The 17877-nt window shown below is 51.7% G+C and overlaps 1 protein-coding gene across 4 annotated transcripts in view; it reads right to left on the bottom strand.

Annotated features, from left to right (window-relative positions):
- Rgs3 (regulator of G protein signaling 3) overlaps positions 1–17877 on the bottom strand; it is a 140887-nt gene that overhangs the window by 7333 nt on the left and 115677 nt on the right. For all 4 annotated transcript variants that reach the window (XM_090330473.1, XM_090330472.1, XM_090330474.1 and 1 more), the window contains 2 exons: positions 6807–7730; positions 312–373 (listed from right to left, as the gene is read on the bottom strand). In XM_090330473.1, the coding sequence (XP_090186599.1) occupies positions 312–373; positions 6807–7730 (986 nt within the window). The remainder of the gene's footprint in view (positions 1–311; positions 374–6806; positions 7731–17877) is intronic.

Raw genomic sequence — 17877 nt, 5'->3', positions numbered from 1 at the left:
CCAGTCCACATCATTGCTTAGCACTGAGTCTGAGCAGGACCAGGCACCCACCCAGGCTTGCTGGCTCTGGCTCACCATGGCTGCCAGGTATTCAGCACCACCTTGCTTTACACTGAGGGAATGCTCAGGACACTGGGACCCCTGCAAAGTCATGAGACATGGCAATTCCCTGGCGTCTCTCTGTGGGGGGGGGGGGGGGGAGCACTATCTCTGGAGGAGAGATGAGCCCGGGGGCAGAAGAGGAAGACTGGCATAGGGAGCCCCCTGCCCCCACCCCAGCACAAGAATGCTCATGGGTCTTCCCAACGTACAGGTTTTTGCCCTTTCTCTTCCTGGAGGCTTCGTCATCATCCCCAAGGTCGGCTCCGCTCATCTGGAGAGAAAAGACAGATGATACATTGCAGTTCAGCTGAAACTCCTGACCAAACTGAGAGGAGCAGAGATTCAGCATCCCTTACCCCTGCTCCAGCCCCCAACACTTCTGCTCCCTGCAGATCAGGTGTGTTGGGGTGGGGGGGGCACCAATGACTGGGAACAGCCTGCATGGAGAGGGTGACTGGCTCAGAAGAGTGACTGGCCTGCTGGGGCCAGTCCAGACAGACAAGCATCATGATAGGTCAGACAGGCAGGAGAACTAAGTTCTAGCCAGTCTCCTGACGTGTGACTTGGCCAGGTTCTGTCTGTTTCTGAGCCTCCATTCCTCTCCTTAGTTTCTCAAATCAATTCATCAGGATTCTGAAGGTCAGAGGTGGCCTGGCACTGGTGAGCCACATGTAATATGAGTCGGGGAGCACCACTCTTGATTTAAAGCTCTCCAAGGCTTCCTAGGACCCTCTGGATAATATCCATTATTGGCTAGGGGTCGTGTGTGTGTGTGTGTGTGTGTGTGTGTGTGTGTGTGTGTGTGTGTGTGTGTGCGTGGTATCAATTCAGGAGACTGTCAACAAATAGTGTTGGTCCTGGGGCTTGAACTCAGGCCCGGAGTGCTGTCCCTGAGTTGATTTTTGGTTTTTTTTTTTCTTTTTGCTCAAGGGTAGCTTTCTACTGTTTGAGACACAGCTCTACCTCTGGCCTTTTGGGGAAGTTTATGGGAGATATGAGTTTCACTGCCTGAGTTGGCTTCAACCATGGTCGCCTGAGTTTAGCCCCCCAAGTAGACAGGACTTCAGGCGTGAGCCACCAACACCTTCTGATAAGTGATTTTTTTTAAGTATATATACACACATAAAGTAGAGTATTGATCAAGAAAGAATGTAGTTGTCATTTGTTAGAAAATGGATGGAGCTAGAGATCACCAAGTTAATGAAAATAAAACAGAATAGTTCATGTTTTCTCACATTTGGAGACAGAGTGGGGAGGGAGAGGGGGGTTGCAGACCCCCACACTTTAATTAAGGGCCATCTTATCTCCTTGTACCTGCCCATGCTTAAGCATCCTCTTGGAGACACCAGGCCCCTGCTATGGTTTGCCTCACAGCAGGAACCAAGGCTCTGCTCCAAGGTGGCAGAAGCACTGTCACTGGATGGCATGAATCTGTGTCATAAGACAAGGTTGAGGGTTACCATGCATGGCCCCTAGACAGACTCCTCATGAGATTCAATCTGGGCCTCAGTTTCAGTAGGGGAAGTGGCTGGCCTCAGTGGAGAACCTGCTAAAGATAGTGGATGGATGATGATGGATGGATGGATGGATATTTGGATGCATCGATGGATGGGTGGGTGGATGGACTATGCCTCCATTCATAATGCTCATAATATCAAGCTATTCCTCACTATTAGTTACATGGTATATTCAGCAGGACCTCCATCACCTGCTCAGAGTCCCAGCATTTCAGTGACAGCTGGAATCAAAGTCCGTTTACATTCAAAGCCTGTGTTTGTCCACCAGAAGACGCTCAAATGTCAGGGTGGCAATGTTAGCATTTCCCAGGGAAGACTCAGGGCAAGGCCTCCTTCCTGAGTCTGCGGGTCACTAGGAGAGTAAACACGTGTGTACGTGCACCCTGGGGCCCACACCCACACAGTGTGGAACCTAGCGTGTGTTCTGTTTCCTCCGACTTGGAGAAAGTTTCCCAGAGACAGCAGAGGCTGGGTGAGGGCTTGCTGATGGGCTGGGTGGAAGATTCACTGGGCTTGTCCTAGTATACACACACGCTGCAGCCTGGTGGGCAATGCTCAGGGCCCCCACCCGTGGGAAAGAGCCCACAGCACAGGGCTTCCTCCCATTCTAACCTCAGCTTCCGCACTTTATCAGCGCCACACAATGGGCCCGGGGACCACTCCCGGCCAGCCACCAACCCGGCCTCTGCATTGCTGGGAAATGGGCTCTTCCTTCCACCGCTGGGAGGAATCTTCTTCCACAGGGCCCCATCCATGAGAGATGGGGGCTTTGAGCCTGCAAGTTTTCCCTAGGTAGCTAGGGCAGCTGAGCACCGAGGTTTCCCCACGTTCCTTCTGCTGCTGCATCATGTAAAAGGCATCATGGCCCCACGGGCATCTCTATCTGCCCAGTCCTCACTGTATCTTATGGGGCTATGACCTGGGAAGAGGCCAATGGAGGTGAATTTTGGCAGGAATCCCCAGGAGCTGCCCAGGAACCAGGAGCTCAACACTTCTTGGAATAATAACTGTGACTTTTAGGGTCAGGGTAACTATAATGATAATCATGATTAAGAGTGGAGATGGGAAACTGCCTGGATTTGAATCCTAGTTCAGTCACGCAGTAAGCTCATAGTCCTTAGTTGAGCTCTCTCCCTGTTTTGTGCCTCCTTTTCTTCATAAACTGGATGCACCTGCCAGGGCCATGGTACAATATTAAATAAGCTAGTCAGGCACTAATGGCTCATGCCTGTAATCCTAGCTACTCAGGAGGCTAAGATCTAAGGATCACGGTTCAAAGATACCCTGGACAGGAAAGTCCATGAGAAACTTATCTCCAACTAACCATTAAAAAGTTGGAAATGGAGCTGTGGCTCATGTAGTAGAGCACTAGCCTTGAGCAAAAAAGCAAACGGATAATTCTCAGCTACTGAGTTAAAGTATGCATGCGTGTGCACTGGCGCACACACACACGCACAAAATGTGTGTGTGGGAGAGAGAGTGCGTGGCACATGAGAATGAAGACTCAGTTTACCATTAGCTAGTTACTGTTTGCTACAATTTATTGGGCACTTAGCAAGTGCTGAGTATTGTGCTAAGTGCTTTGATAGTATTGAATTTAGCCTTTCAACAATTCTAAGACCTATTTTCTGATCTGTGTTACAGTTTAGGAGGGGAGGGGACCGGAGCCCAGAGTACTTTGGTGACTGGCCTGGGATCTCTCAAGGGGAGAATTTGGAGTCTGGCTTCAGAACCCAGAGGTGACTGAGAGGTCCCAGGGGCTAGCAGAGCCCCAACTGGTTTTCTCTCTTGGTTTCACTCTGGGGCCACTGGGCTGTGTGTGGTGGGTGTAATGTTTCTTTACATTTTTGGAGAATAGTAGCCTTGGAAGTATACACACACACACACACACACACACACACACACACACACGGGCTGGAGGGCATCTAGGGGTCCTCTTATCTCACCTCTAACCTAGACAACAAGCTTAGTGTAGCCAGCCTGGTATTGTCCTCGACAGCTGCAACAGAGCCAGGCCCCTGGGAGGGGAAGAAGCAAGCATGGCCGGGGACGTGCTGCTACCTGTAGCTGTGACACTGAGCTGAGGCAGACCAGGCTAGAATGCAACTCAATGTGGGGCCTATACACTGAACTCACCTAATTGGGGTGTCTCAGAAGGAGGACTAGGCCCTGGCAGTAGGAAGCGCTCTGAGCCAACTCAGCTCCACATAGGAGACAGAACCCAGTGCACGATCCTCCTTCTCTCCCTCTCTGGACCTCAGCCAGCCCACCTGTGAGGCCACTGTTATGATCTGTGGTTCTAACGCCCCTTTGTGCAGTGGAAATCTCTCCAGGCACACGAGGGCAGGGTGATAGGGGTGGGTGACAACACTGGGCCAGAGTACCAGCCTGTGGCAGGCGGCTTGTGCTCTGGTGGCCCTGCCTGGCCTTCCTAGGCCTTACGTCATCATGAGAGCACTGTCCTGTGCTCAGGGCTTTTGATGTCTCCAACACAGCACTTTCTACAGACCACGTCAACACTAGAAAGATTTGGCGTCCTCGTTTCACAAAAGAAAACTGGAGTTCAGAGAACAAAGCAACTCGACCCAGGTCCCAGGAAGGTAAAAGCAGAGCTGAGACTTGAACCTGGGTCTATTTGACTGCACACTGAAGGCTTTGCCCTCTTCTCTTCACCTTTTGCCTTGGTACTATCTGAGGCACGGAGGCTGGTCCATGGCTCTCCAAAGACAGCCAGGCTCAAGTCGGGAGGATAGAAATCCTGGAGGAAAACTGTTAACCACCCCCTTCCACACTACCCCAGCCCCTCATCGACACGAGATGCAGAGGATCTCGGGTGGGTGGACACGATAAGGCTACTGTCCATGACTTGCTGTGGCCAGGGACAACATGGCCCCAGGCGTCTCCCTGTTGAAAGAACACTAGGCTTAACTAGGCAACAGAGTTTCCAGGGTCACGAAAGAGACATGGCAGAACTCTGAACGGCAGCATAATTATTGATAGGTTTGCTTCTGCTGGCCTCCGCTTCCTCCTCCTCTGCTTCCCCTCTCCTCCTCCTCCTGAGGGCTGTTTATGAGCACTGACCAGGTGATCGGTGCCAAGTCACTGTATCAAATTCCTTGTCCTTCCCGGCAGGAGGACAATGAACAAACCCATTTCTCCAGTGAGGACACTGAGGCCCCGCTGCCAGTGCACAGCTAGGCCCGTGCTCGGCCTGCCTCTCCAGGCTTATGCCCTCTCACCCAGGACAGTTTTACGGAAGCCAGCAGCCATAGAGAACAGCATGAGGATGGTGATAGACTCGGGGTCAAGTAGGTGGAAGCTGGGTCTGGGGAGGCCTCCACGGGGCTAGGGGCAGCCTCTGAAGCCCCCGCCAGCTCAGTCACTGAAGGCCCCAAAGAAGGAAGCAACAAAGAGGAAGTGATGGAGGAGAGTAGGGGAAGGAAGAATTCCAGCCGGAACCCTGGGCACCCAAAGGAGGATGTTGAGGCAGGAGAGAGCTGGTGTGGGCCTGCTGGACTCCCATGTGGAAGTATCTGTCCCTAGATAGGAGTGGGGCCAACAGATCTGGGAAGCAGACAGCAGTGCACAGTGCAGGCATGGAGCGGAATCTAGGACTAAGTCATCTCCCCTGGTGATTCCAGAACATATGCACACATGTGTGCATGTGCACGTGTACGCACGCACACACACACACACACACACACACACACACACACACACACACACACACAGATGAGGAAATTGAGAGCCAGTCCCAATTTCAGGTACTAAAGTTTATAGTCCTTTCTAGAGGGGCTCAGCCTGCACCTTAAGTCTGACCACTTTGCAGCAGCAAGTGTCTTTCCATGTACTGGGTCTTCCGTATTACTAGTAACTAGGAGGCTCACAAGGCTGGGAGAGCTTGTCTCAACATAGTGAAGTGTGCTGGAATCCATTAGTAACGTCTGCCGTGGGTTCGGAGGGCGGAATGGTAGTATGGGTACCTTGTGTCCACTGTTTAGGAATGCCCTGTGACACAGCCTCCCCTTGCTCTAACCCCTGCCAGGTTAAGCCTGGGAGCATGTTTCCTGGGAGGCCTTTCCTGAGGGTCTCAGGTCCTGGGGTCTCTCCTCAACTTCCAGATCTGTGAGAGTCAGCTGCACTCCCTGGGAACCTGCCCCCACTCAGCCTCACACAGTTGTCATAGCAACACCTCTCACATCACTGCTTCACTTCAAGAGTAAGAATGGAACCAGCGTTCCCCAGGGCCTGAACAAAAGTGTCAATGTCACCTGTGTGGCCATGCCCACCCATCCAGATAGAAGTCCTGCAAACCTCTTGGTTTCCAGAAGGAAACCAAGCCTTGGAGGAGCTGGGTGATGCATGCAAGTGCTCACAATTAGTACGGAACAAAGCCTGGGGTTAAACTGGCAGGTGACCTTCAGGGCCACACACAGACTGTTCCCTGTGGGGCCATGTTCCCATCCTACAGAGTCAGCGCCTTTCTCGAGGGCTCAAGCTGTGGCACTGAGCACAGGGTCTGGACGCACACCAGGAAATTCATAAACATTTATCTATTTATAAATATTTACACAAAGCAAATAAATAACATGGTTCTAAAAGGGCTCTAGTCTTGCAACCAGATTCTAATCCTATTTCAGATGATTAGAAGCAGTGCCACATAGGGTATATTAGATAACCTCTCGGGGTCTCAGTTTTCTCATCTACAAAATGGGCACCAAAGCACTCTCTGCTCCCCAAGGCTGTGAGAAGTAGTGGGTCAGTGTGAATCCTTAGCACTATGCTAGCACAGAATAAAGGGGCATCATTTTTGTTTTTGCAGCTAAGCCTTGACCAGATCTAAATATTCACTTTTTATTTCTCCAGTTACTATTCCCGATCTTTTCAGTCCAAATGGAAAATGCTCTGGGCTACGTCAAGCCTATTCTGCCTCCTGAGGGGAACACAGGATCGTGGGGCTGTAGGAACAAAACCTCCACAGTTCGAATGCTCTGGGTTTGTTCAGGCTCTGTTTTCTTGAGCTTCCCTGCCTTGGTTTTGTCTTCTGTCCAATGGGCAGAAGGCTCATTGTGGGGCTTTCAGAAGGGCTGGGGTGGGATACGGTGGCTGTTCCCATCCCACAGGCGCTGGGCTTCCCTCCCCGGTCTCATGTATCAGAGCCCTTCTCCTCACCGTCAGCCTTCTTACCTTCCTGTGTCCGGTGAAGAAGAGGGAGAGGTGGTGCATGGAGCCACCATTGCGGCCCAGTTCTTTCTTGAGGGTGCGGGGTGAAGGGATGGCCCAGGTGGATGAGGAGCCCTCGCCGTCAGAGCAGTGCAGGGTGGTGTCGGAGGAGAAGCAGGGCCCACGGGCCTCCTGCAGCAGGCTGCCCTCGCTGTGCGTCCGGCGCCTCAGCGAGTTCTGCACACGCAGGGAGAGGCCCCCCTCGGCCCCAGGACCCGTCTCGATCATGCTGCTGCGCTTGGCCTCACTGCGCTCCCCATAATTGTCATCACTGGTGTCCTCCTCCTCATCTTCCTCTCCTTCCTCTGCTTCTTCTGCATCCTCCTCATCTCCAGAGCTGCCCCCCTCAGCCCCTGCCTGCTGGCTGAAGGCGCTATCCAGCCGGACTTCGGGGATCACGAAGCTGGGTCTGGCGGCCACTGCTGATGGCTCTCCAGTGCTTGAAGTCTCCTCGGCAGGGGCCTCCGCTGACAGGGAGACCTGATTGGGAAGCAGACCATGATGAGGTGGAAGGTCCTGAGAAGGAGGCTCTGAGATCGCAGAGAGGGCTTTGTTGAGCAGAGGGTCCTGACTAGAAGCAGGTTCTTGATCAGCGGGAGGGTCCTGGCAGGGGAGGGGGGCTGGAATAGGAGGAGGGGAGTCCTTGCTTGGAGGGGTGTCTTGGGGAGGGGGCTCCTGGCAGGTAGCTGAGTCTTCACTGGACAGTGATTCTGGGCCAGGAGCTGGTTCTGGGCCGGAAGTGGAGTCCTTGATGGCTGGGGCATCTTGTCCTGAAGGAAGTGCCTGTCCAGGAGAGGGTTCTTGGCTGGGCACAGGATCCTCAGCACCTGGCCCCTTTCCCTCCTCCACGGGCATCTTCCCCTTGTCATCTGCCTCTGTCTCAAGCATCTGGGAAACAAAAAGAAAACAAGATAAGCTCAGAAGAGGAGGCCGGGAGGTGGAGGTGCCAGACGCCGCAGAAAGAAACTCAAAACTCCCTTTGCTCAGCTCCGTTGGCTTCCGCCCTGATCTCTTGGCTGGACACCTCTCTCCGCTTGGGGGAGAAGAGCTGTGTGTGGGGGACAGGCCTGCTGGATTTCCCTCGCCCATGTCCTGCCCCACGCTGCTCTGTAAGGAGTGCGTCACTGTCCTCATTTTTTCAGAAAAGGAAACAGGGGTGATGTTGCCTTTAAGGTGAGTAAAGGAGAAGCCAGACACTGCTGCTTCCATGGGCCAAAGTCAAAAGATGTCCCTAGTCCAGAGCAATCTCTAAAGTGATAGATTATTGAACCTAGCTTTTAAACGGTTTCTCCCCTGGACCCAAGTTTAAGAAGAGAGAAAGGAAAAAAAAAAAAACAACAACCATCTGTGTGAGTCACTCAAACAAGAATCTGCTCTAAATGTTAAGTATCTTTTTGAAACCAGTAAACTGGAACGAAACCAGAGCTGTAAAATATTGCCCACACCTGCGCTAACCAGATGTCACAGGCACATGGCGACTCCACTCGCTAAGGGATGGTCTACCCAGGGATTTTAAAACTGTTTGGAGGAAGCTCAGGGATTCAAAAATAAACGCATTTCCTGCCTTGCATATAACCCAAGGAACCCTCAGGGGTTTGCTAGGTTCCAACAGTAGATCTCATGCGCACAGGGAGAAGTGGTTTGACTGGATGAGAGTCTGAAAAGCAGCAATGTCACAAGGAGGTGGGGCCCAGGAAAGCAGGAGGACCCCACAGGCATGGGGCCCCTGGCCTGCCCTGGGCCGCTGGCCACACTCAAGGACTTGGAATACCCGGAACAAGAACCATTTAAAGACCACATTTTGTTCTTCAAGGAGTTACAGCCAGCCAAGTGTCGGTGACTCATGCCTGTAACCCTTACTACTCAGGAGGCTGAGATCTGAGGATGGCAGTTTGGAACCAGTCCAGGAAGGAAAGTCCATGAGACTCATCTCCAATTAATCATCAAAAAGCTGGAAATGGAGCTGTGACTCAAGACTCAAAGGATAGGGGACTAGCCTTGAGCAAAAAAAAAAAAAAGCACCCAGGCCCTGAGTTCACACACACACACACACACACACACACACACACACACACACGCACACACACACACAAGAAAACATGTGCAGGCACAGGCAATGAAAAAAAAACTTCAGCACAACTATCCCCAGCTCTTCCTGTAGAGTCCATAAATGACTATTTGACAACTGAGAAAACTGAGCCCAAGAGTGGAGAGCTACTCATTATTATTGCACAACTGCAGAAGAACACAAAGCGGTGACTGACTCGGAAATCGTTGAAACCGTGATGGTGAAGCCCCATGCTCAGCTAGGATCAAGTGACCCCCCACCATGGCCAGCAAGCCACAGGTGCTGCACATAAGCCAGCAATCACCTTAGCACCTGGGAGCACTGAGAGGAAGTGAAAATGCAGTATAGGGAAGTGGGGGTGGGGGGGTGAAGAGCCACATGTCTGGGCACATGAAAGTGAAAGCCCCTACCCCTGGCTGGGGTCAGCAAGGATGCACCTGAGGCTCCAGTTTCTGGACCAAACAAAGGTGCCTCTGAATCCACGCTTTTTTTTTTTAACCTGAGAGTCCTGCCTGCAACTGAAAAGTGGCTGATCCTGATTGCATAGACAGAAGGGGGAGGGCAGGTCGGGGACTTCTTCCTAGAATGACACTGTGGGGTGGGGTAGAAATTGTCATTGGCCTCTTCTGAGCCTTTAGTGTCTTCCTATGAGGTGCAATGACCACTGTGCCCATGCAACAAGCCAGAAGAACATGCTCTAGACATCTCTTAAAGAAGATGGTGATGGTGCCGTTAAGTCATGGTGACTTTAAGGATGGGTCCAGAGGGACGTTCTACACTCAAAGACCTCACAAAGAAGCATACCTTTCCTACCAAACCCCTAGACATACACTCTGCTGATCATTCAGAATCCAAGTTGAGCCCTGTTCTAGAGTCCAGAGAAACTCTGGGCTGGGCTTTAGCCTCCTCAGCTCATTTCCCTAGGGACAGGGGCAGGGACTCTCCATTCATAGGCAGAAAGAATCAGGGCCCAGCCTGGACAGAGTCTCAGTGACCACTGCAAAGCCACCCTGAGTAATTCCAGGACTAGATAGGGGCCAGAGCCTAGGCTTCCTGGCTCTGTTATTTCCAAGTCCCGTTCTGATAAATCCTAGCCCATCATCCCATTCACCAGGGAGAATCTTCACGGGGGTAAAAACACCAACTTGCCCATTACCAGTTCCCACATCCACAATACCTTCCCCACAGGCCCCAGCCCCACCTGCCTCTCCAAGTCCTGGAGAAAGATGGGATGCAGCAGCAGCAGCACTGAGTGACACCAAGACAAGAGCAGGCTACAATCTCCCCTTTCCTGGGGTGTGGGGCAGGGCACAGGCCCATCCCAGTGGGCCTGTCCACAAGAGCCCGCCCAGTCCCTTGGGGAAAATGTACAGCACCAGGCCCCAAACCAGAAATGCGAGTCAGCCTGCCTCTGCCAACCCAGCCCTAGACTGAGGCCAAAGCAAACAAAGCCAAGAGGGGAAGTGCCACTCTGGCAGGGGGCCTGTCCCCAGAGAGCCCTACCCCTCGGATTGGCCAAGAAACTACCCAGGACTGAAGAGCTTGCAGAGTGCTCCATGGATACGTGCTTTGACTCTCCAATCAGACTTTGATTTTGATCCCAGTGGGGCCTAGCTGTGCAACTAAAGCCAAGCGTCCTGACCTCTCAGAGCCTCTGTCTCCCCATCTGGAACAGAGCCCAGGGATACCACATTGGACTCCTAAACTACAGTTAATCTCCCTACAGTGCCTGGCCCAGGAAAAGCTTATGACACAAAGGTAGCTATTAGTGTCTCATTTTAATGTAGACATGAAGAAACTGAAGCCCCAGGCAATAGGAGAATTCCTGAGAAGTCAGAGTCTGGAAGGCTGAAGACTCCAGCCTCCTGCCTCCAGTCTCTGCGGGGTAAGGATTTGAGGTCCTGTCTCAATGGGAGGAGGACTTTCAGAGAAGGGGTTCAGGCCATGAGCAAGCACTGTCCAAGGCCTCTAGCCTGGGCTTGTCCCACCCTGAACAAAAGCTGCACAGACAAGGCCGAGCATACTCTGTCCTTTGCTGAGCTCCCAGGCTGGCCAGTAGGTTTGGTCAAGCCAGAGATCCTGAGAAAGCCTAGGGTGAGGGTGGCTTGGTGGGAGTGGGGAGAAGTTCCCTGGAGCAGCTATAGGAGACCTGAGAAGTCCAGGAGCTGAGGTGGCAGGTGCCCGACCAAATTAAGGCTGGCGAAGAGATAAAGATAAAGGTGTGGTTGAAGAATAAGTGGCAGGCCTGAATTGTCCAATCAGCAAGTGAATGATACAGGCAGGTGTCTGCATCAAACAGCTCTGGAGTGTGGTAGATATTGGTGGACAGCAGGGAACAAGCTTGTCTCTGCCCTGGGTGAAGCAGGTGAGAAATCCATATGCTGAAGGAGTGTGTGCTTAGGAAATGCGGGCAGCTGGTGATACCCAGTTAGGCAGCTGTTGTAACAGGCTACAGTGACAAGAACCCAGTCAGAGCCGGTGTTGGTGGCTCAGGCCTGAGCTCAGGAGGCTGAGATCTGAGCATCAAGGTTTGAAGCCAGCCAAGGAGGAAAGTCTATGAGAGTTTACCTCCAATTAAACATTGAGGGGAGGGAAAGCCGCAAGTGGAGCTATGGATCTAGTGGTAGAGTACAAGCCTTAAGCAAAAGAACTAAGGGACAGCACCCAGGTACTAAGTTAAAGCCACAGTACTGGACATACACACAGGCATGCATGCACGCATGCACTTCAGCCAGAATATCCTAGAGAGACAAGCCTGTTCACAGGCCTTTATGAGCAGAGAGCTGGCTTGTGCTGCCTTTCCCTCCCTCCCAAGGGATTCATATCTCTCCATCCTCCATCCATCACTTCTCTGGCTTAGCTGGACCATGGTTAATTCTACCCTGGTCCTGCCTGTTAGCACACAGGAAATGGACCAGGCCCTCTAAATGGAGCTACTGTTTAGGGTCTAATCAAATCCTCTTCCAAATGCAATCCAGAGCTCAGAACAGGCTGGGGAAGGGTGGCAGCTGCGACGCCCTGAGCATCATAGTTCCTGCCAGCTAGGACCACCCGATCCCAGACCCCACCAACTGCTGGGGTAAAGGGGTGGTAGTGGGCTGCTCAAATGACTGGCCCAGTCACACAGCCATTGACGGTGGAGTTAGGACCCCAGAGACAACCCGTGGCTCTCACAAAGATGATTCATCACATTTACTAGATGCCCTGGGCAACATCTGCCCTCCAAAACCACTTCCTGCTTTGGGAGGGCCAGGGGCCAGGGAGGTTTGCCTCCAGGAAACTCTTATCTTCAATTAACTACCAAGAAAATGGAAGCGGAGCAGCATTTTCGGTCAGGATTTTACAAGAGGATAAAGCCCAAAGACCTGAGCTGAAAAGTTCTCTCCATCATTTGTTAGCCCTGAAATCCAAGGTTGACTTTTTTTTCTTTTTTGGCTTGAAACTAGGTGAAGATAATTTTGTCCTTTTTGCTGACAGCCGGAGAAAAGGCCAGGAAAGTGCTTGGTGGGGGGGGGGGGAGGACAGAAAGTTGTCAGAGAAAGGGAGAGTCTTTTATAACCCTTTCTCAGCCTTGGACCTCCATGCATTCTCAAAGCTATGTCTTCAAGTTTGACATGCCCTGAACTTCTAGCTTCTGGGCCACTAGCTTGGTGAACCTCAGCTACCCAGCCGACATTTGACTCTCTCCACACGCTCCAGTCCAGCTTCTCCACATCTGGCTTGTCTATACTCCAGAATGGCATACCTCTCCAGAACAGGTGCCCTGTCACCTTTGTCCCCAAACATGACAAGTTTGTTTGGGAAGACTACAGCAACATCTCAACAGGGGAGGGGACAGCTGCTTTGGATGCCAAGCCCTGTTTCACACTTCCTGCCAGAGGGACCCTTGGGGCATGGCTTCTCTGTGCCACAGTTTCCTTAGACATCACATAGGATTAAGAACAATTCCTTGGGGTCGGGAGTTTGGCCTAGTGGTAGAGTGCTTGCTTAGCATGCACAAAGACCCAGGTTCGATTCCTCGGCACCACATACATAGGAAAAAAAAAGCCAGAAGTGGTGCTGAAGCTCAAGTGGTAGAGCTCTAGCCTTGAGAAAGTCCAAGGACAGTGCTCAGGCCCTGATCTCAAGCCCAGGACTGGCAAAAAAAAAAAAAAAGACAATTCCTCATAGTGCTTTTAGAGAAATAAAAAAGTTAACATAGGACAAGCTTGGTCAAATGAGCACTCAGTAAATGGGGGTTGGCTGTGGGCACCCCACACAGATCAGTGGATTTCCTCTGAGTGATCCAGTGATCCTCCAGTCCTCTGGTGACAATCACTCTGTGAAGCATCAGGCCACTGGCACCTCTTAGGCCATAGGCCCCTGCCAGCCCTCTCTCCTAAGCCTGCACCACATCAGCAGCCTTTGCCAAGCCCTACCCAAGAACTCTGCAGTCAAACTCAGTTCTAGGTTCTGGGGATATGACAGGGAAGATGTGGCTCTGTCTGCTGGGAGCTTACAGACCTTTTAGAAGGGATGGACACTGGCCTAGGTACTACCCACGTAAGACAGGAGGGCTGTGATGGAGAAGTAGAGGTGAGGAGCCCCTCTCGGTGGAACGACACGAGACTGAAATCTGCCCTAGCAGAGGGCACCAGAGCAGAGGAGAAGGGATTTAGAATGGTATCCTTCCAGATACCCCACGAGTCCCAACTCCCCACACCCCAGACTTGTACTCACAACCTTCCCCTGAGATCATTCCTCCCACTGGAACCCCCATATAATGTCATCACCTATCTTCTGAACTAGGACCTGGATGTCATTCTCTCCTCATTTGCCTTTTCCTCTACCTCTAAAGGACCCCGTGGCTCACAAGCTTGTCAGGGGCTCACAAGGGCAACACAGCCCAAAGACAGCATACTCTTTCCTCTGAAAGCCAGGTGGAAGTCTGGAGCAACAGCAGCAGTTTGACTCTGGTCAGACAAAGGAGGAAGAGAGAAGGATGGAGGCGGTATCTCTGATCAAGATGCTCTGCATCCATAAATGGACATGAAACAACTTGTATGAACTAATTGATGTTAATAGGAACTAAAGCAACAGAAATTCAGGACAAGGAGAAGGAAAATCTCTGAAGACTGGGGAGACAGGATCCCCAAATCGCTCAGATTTCTTCCTTAATCTTACTACCATCACCTGATTAGGTCAGCCAGTTGGAGATTCACTCCCTAGGCCTGCCTCAAGGCAGTCCTGGATTCCAGGACTGTGGTCTATATCCCTCCCCGTCCCCACCCATGGGGTCTTGGAACCTCAGACCTCACTGCTTCAATAGCATGATAGGGATACCCCCAGGTTCTGTCCCCCACCTCACAGTGCCATTGCATTTGGCCTACCTGGATCCTATGGCCCTGAGTAGGCCTGCTTTGGCTCACCAGAATCATGGCCCTGGCTTCCTCCTACACCCCAGAATTTCTCAGCACATACCTATAGAGCCCAGATATGTGCTAAGGCATGTGCCACACACTGAAGCCAAATATCAGCAAGGGCCATCTCTGTCATGAAGGGGCCAGGTGGGCAGGAAAGAGCGTGGAGCCGAGGGCCAGGTCAACCCTTACCATGCAGCCCTGCCTGCCAGGGCTATGGAAACACAGGAGCAGCTAGGAAAGACTGGAGCCCACTCTGGGAGGAGGGACTGGGACAGAGGCTGCGGCTGGAAACAGGACAGACTACTGGAGGAAGCATGGTGGTTCCACTGGGCAGGAGCTGAGGAATTTGGAATTCAGACCTTTCCCTGAAAATAGGATTGTGTCTCCGCTTACCCCTCTCCCACCAGTTTCTTCTGTTTATTTGCTTTTATGATCTTGTGAGAGTTACTTAACCTTTATGAGTCCCAGTTTCCTTATTTGCAAATAGGGCCAATGATGGTAACCTCACAGGCTTGCTGGAAGTGAGTACATGCAAAAGCACTGACACAGCGCCTGCACAACACATGCTCAATTAGTGGTTCCCACTGTCCTGCCATCTGGCTCATCCCCTAGCTGCAGCTGCACCTTCCCGAGTTGCAGGGATGGCACTGAGCAGATATAGTATTCAGGGGTTGATCAGAATTCCTTAGCTTCTTCCCTGCCCCTGGTCTGTGGCCTGTCTGGATGCAGTTCCCAGCCCATCTCCCCATGCTGCCCTCCCTGAGCTGTTGTTGCCACTTCTGTGCCTCTGTAATGGGGGGCAGGGCTGAGTGGTGAGGGTTGACCTGGTCCTTTACCCAGTATCTCTCTCACAGATTTGGCACCTTCAGGGGAGAGACTAGATCTTATAACTATTTGGCACTAGTGTGTGGCACAGGCCTTGGCACGTGTCTGGGCTCTATAGGTATTTGCTGAGTAATTCTGGGGAGCAAGGAGAAGCCAGAGCCATGATTCTAGATTTTGGCGAGGACCCCAGGGCCCTCCAGTCAGGGAATGGAAAGGTGCAGTGACTGGGGCTGATGGGACAAGCAGAAATGAGACTTGATGAGGTACGGATTAAGGGTGTACAATACACACACACACACCACCACCACCACCACCTCCACCACCACCACCACCAACAACAACAACCAAAACAAAAATCAGAAGCCTGGTCGGCCTGTTCTTTCCTGCTATTCCATGATTGCTGATTGCCTTTCTTGCTCTCTTCACTTTCTTTTCCCTCCCCGGCTCCCTCCTTCCTTTCCTGGGGCCAGGTACTCAGCCTGGAGACTGAGCTGGGCGGCAGTGAACAAGGCCACACGCAAGCCCTTCAGCACCCCTAAGGCCAGAAACAGAAGAGTAAAAAATCTAATTCCACTGGTGAGGGAAGAGTCAGAATTCCAACACCTGACATCTTTCCAACAGAGTCCCCCCCACACCCAATATTCTGCTCAAAGTTGATTGGGGGAGGGGAAGAGAAGCTGTACCATGCCCAGGGGAAGATCACAAAGCTAGAATCTGGAGCTAGGCCACCTGCAGTTGATTCCCACCTCTAACTATGTGGCCAAGTCGATGCCTCCCTTAGCCGGCTTCTGTGGGGTGTGCAGAGGCAGGGCCTGGCACACCGCAGTGTGTTGTACACAGCACAGCTCATCATCCACTCATGAGTGGGCATCAGAGGCCAGCCCTAAATAAGGCTCCACACTTATGCAGCAGCTCGGCATACCAGAGCACTCTGGGATATAGAGGTGGAGGGAGACATGCCATGGTGATAAGGAACTGGGGTAGGACCTAGAGATCCACCATCTGGGGCTCAAATCCTGGCTCTGCCATCTCCAGTCTCAGTGCCCGTGTGCAGCCAGCTTAACCTCTTTAACACCAGTAACAAGATGATAGAGCACGACTACACAACAATCCACATAAAGAGCAAGGGGCCAGCACATAGTAGGTGCTCAATAAGCACTTGTAATCACAATCATGACTTTTACCATCTTTGGTACCCTTGGTTCCCTTTTCTGCATCCAGTTCTGAGACAGGGCACCTGGCATGTTCTGACCCTCACGGCAGCCGACAGCAGGAGTCTTCCTAGTGCATACTTCAGAGGAGAAGACTGGGGTCCAGTCCGAAGGCCTTGAGGCTGGGAGGTAGTCAGGCCTGTGTTCAGCCTTCCCAGGGGCTTAGTGTTCTGTGTGGCCTAGGCCTGTCTGCATCGACATCAGCACATCTAGGTCTCCACAGAGTGGTCTGGAACCAATCCTCCACAGATTACCAAGTGACAATGGTATATCCTTAACCTTGTCATAAGCAAAGAAATCAAACTCAATACTGTCCCCCCCAGGAGGGATGGCTACTACACTGCTGGTGGGAGTGTAAACTCAGTCAACCACTCTAGAAAGCAGTATGGTGGTTCTTCAAAAGGCTAAACGTAGATATCCCCCATGACCCAGCAATCCTACTCCTGGGCATTGACCCAAATGTCCAGAAACAAGGCCATACGAAGCCTACCAGCACAACCATGTTCACTGCAGCATTACTTACCATAGCTAAGGCATGGAACCAACCCAGATGCCCCTCAGTAAATGAAGGGATCAAGAAGATGTGGTATATATACACAATGGAATTCTATGCTGCCATCAGAAAAAAAATGGCATTGCCCCCATTCATAAGGAAATAGAAAGACTTGGAAAAAAATCATATTAAGTGAAGTAAGCCAGACCCAAAGAAACATAGGCTCCATGGTTTCCCTCATTTGTAACAATTAGTTTGTGTCTAGGATTTTCCTAGAAGAGGACTGCAATAGCTCAAAAGCTATGTGCATATGGCCACATAGGATGATGCTAAGCCATATGAACTCCAGGATGCGGAAACAAGAAATTTATCTTTTAAAAAAGAAATAAAAACAAAAAAAAACAACAACGGTCCCCAGATCTTAGCCCAAAACATAGCCAGGTCTCCCTGTGAGGACATCAAGCACAGGCATTTCAGAACAAGCATCAAGTCCTCCTTTTCAGGGACCCGCTTTCCCTGTCTGTCTTATTCCTTCAGAGTCTGCAGGTATGGGGGCTCTGGTGGGGAGCAGTGGCTACAGAGAGAGGCTCTTCCACCCCTGGATGCTGCACTGGACATCTGAACACCGGAATCACCCACAACTCTGTGGCTTCAGCCACAGGTGACCCTCCACGCACCCAGGCACGCTCCTGTCTCGTCACTGCCTCCCTGGCACATGTGCCCTGTCTCTGCTGAGGAGTGATGTTGGGGATGGGTTGGGCTGAATCTGCTCCAGATTCATCAACCTGCCAAGCCCCTTTTTGTGAGACTTCCATGCCCCTCAGTTTCCCTCAGAACTGACTATATTCTTCTGCTCAGTACCCCAGCCCCTACCATGGGTACTTGCTCCATTCATCTTTGTTGTGTGTGCCACTACTAGGATTTGAACTCGGGGTCCAGGTGCTGTCCCTTAGCTTTTTTTGCTCAAGGCTAACATCTACCATTTGATCCACAACTCCACTTCTAGATTTTCATTGGTTAAGTGGGGATTAGAGCC

This window comes from Megascapheus bottae, chromosome 3, assembly GCF_031878675.1.
Source record: "Megascapheus bottae isolate mThoBot1 chromosome 3, mThoBot2.hap1, whole genome shotgun sequence".
Taxonomy (NCBI): domain Eukaryota; kingdom Metazoa; phylum Chordata; class Mammalia; order Rodentia; family Geomyidae; genus Megascapheus; species Megascapheus bottae.
The sequence above is the reverse complement of the archived record's forward strand: the minus strand, read 5'-3'. Positions and strand labels throughout refer to the sequence as shown.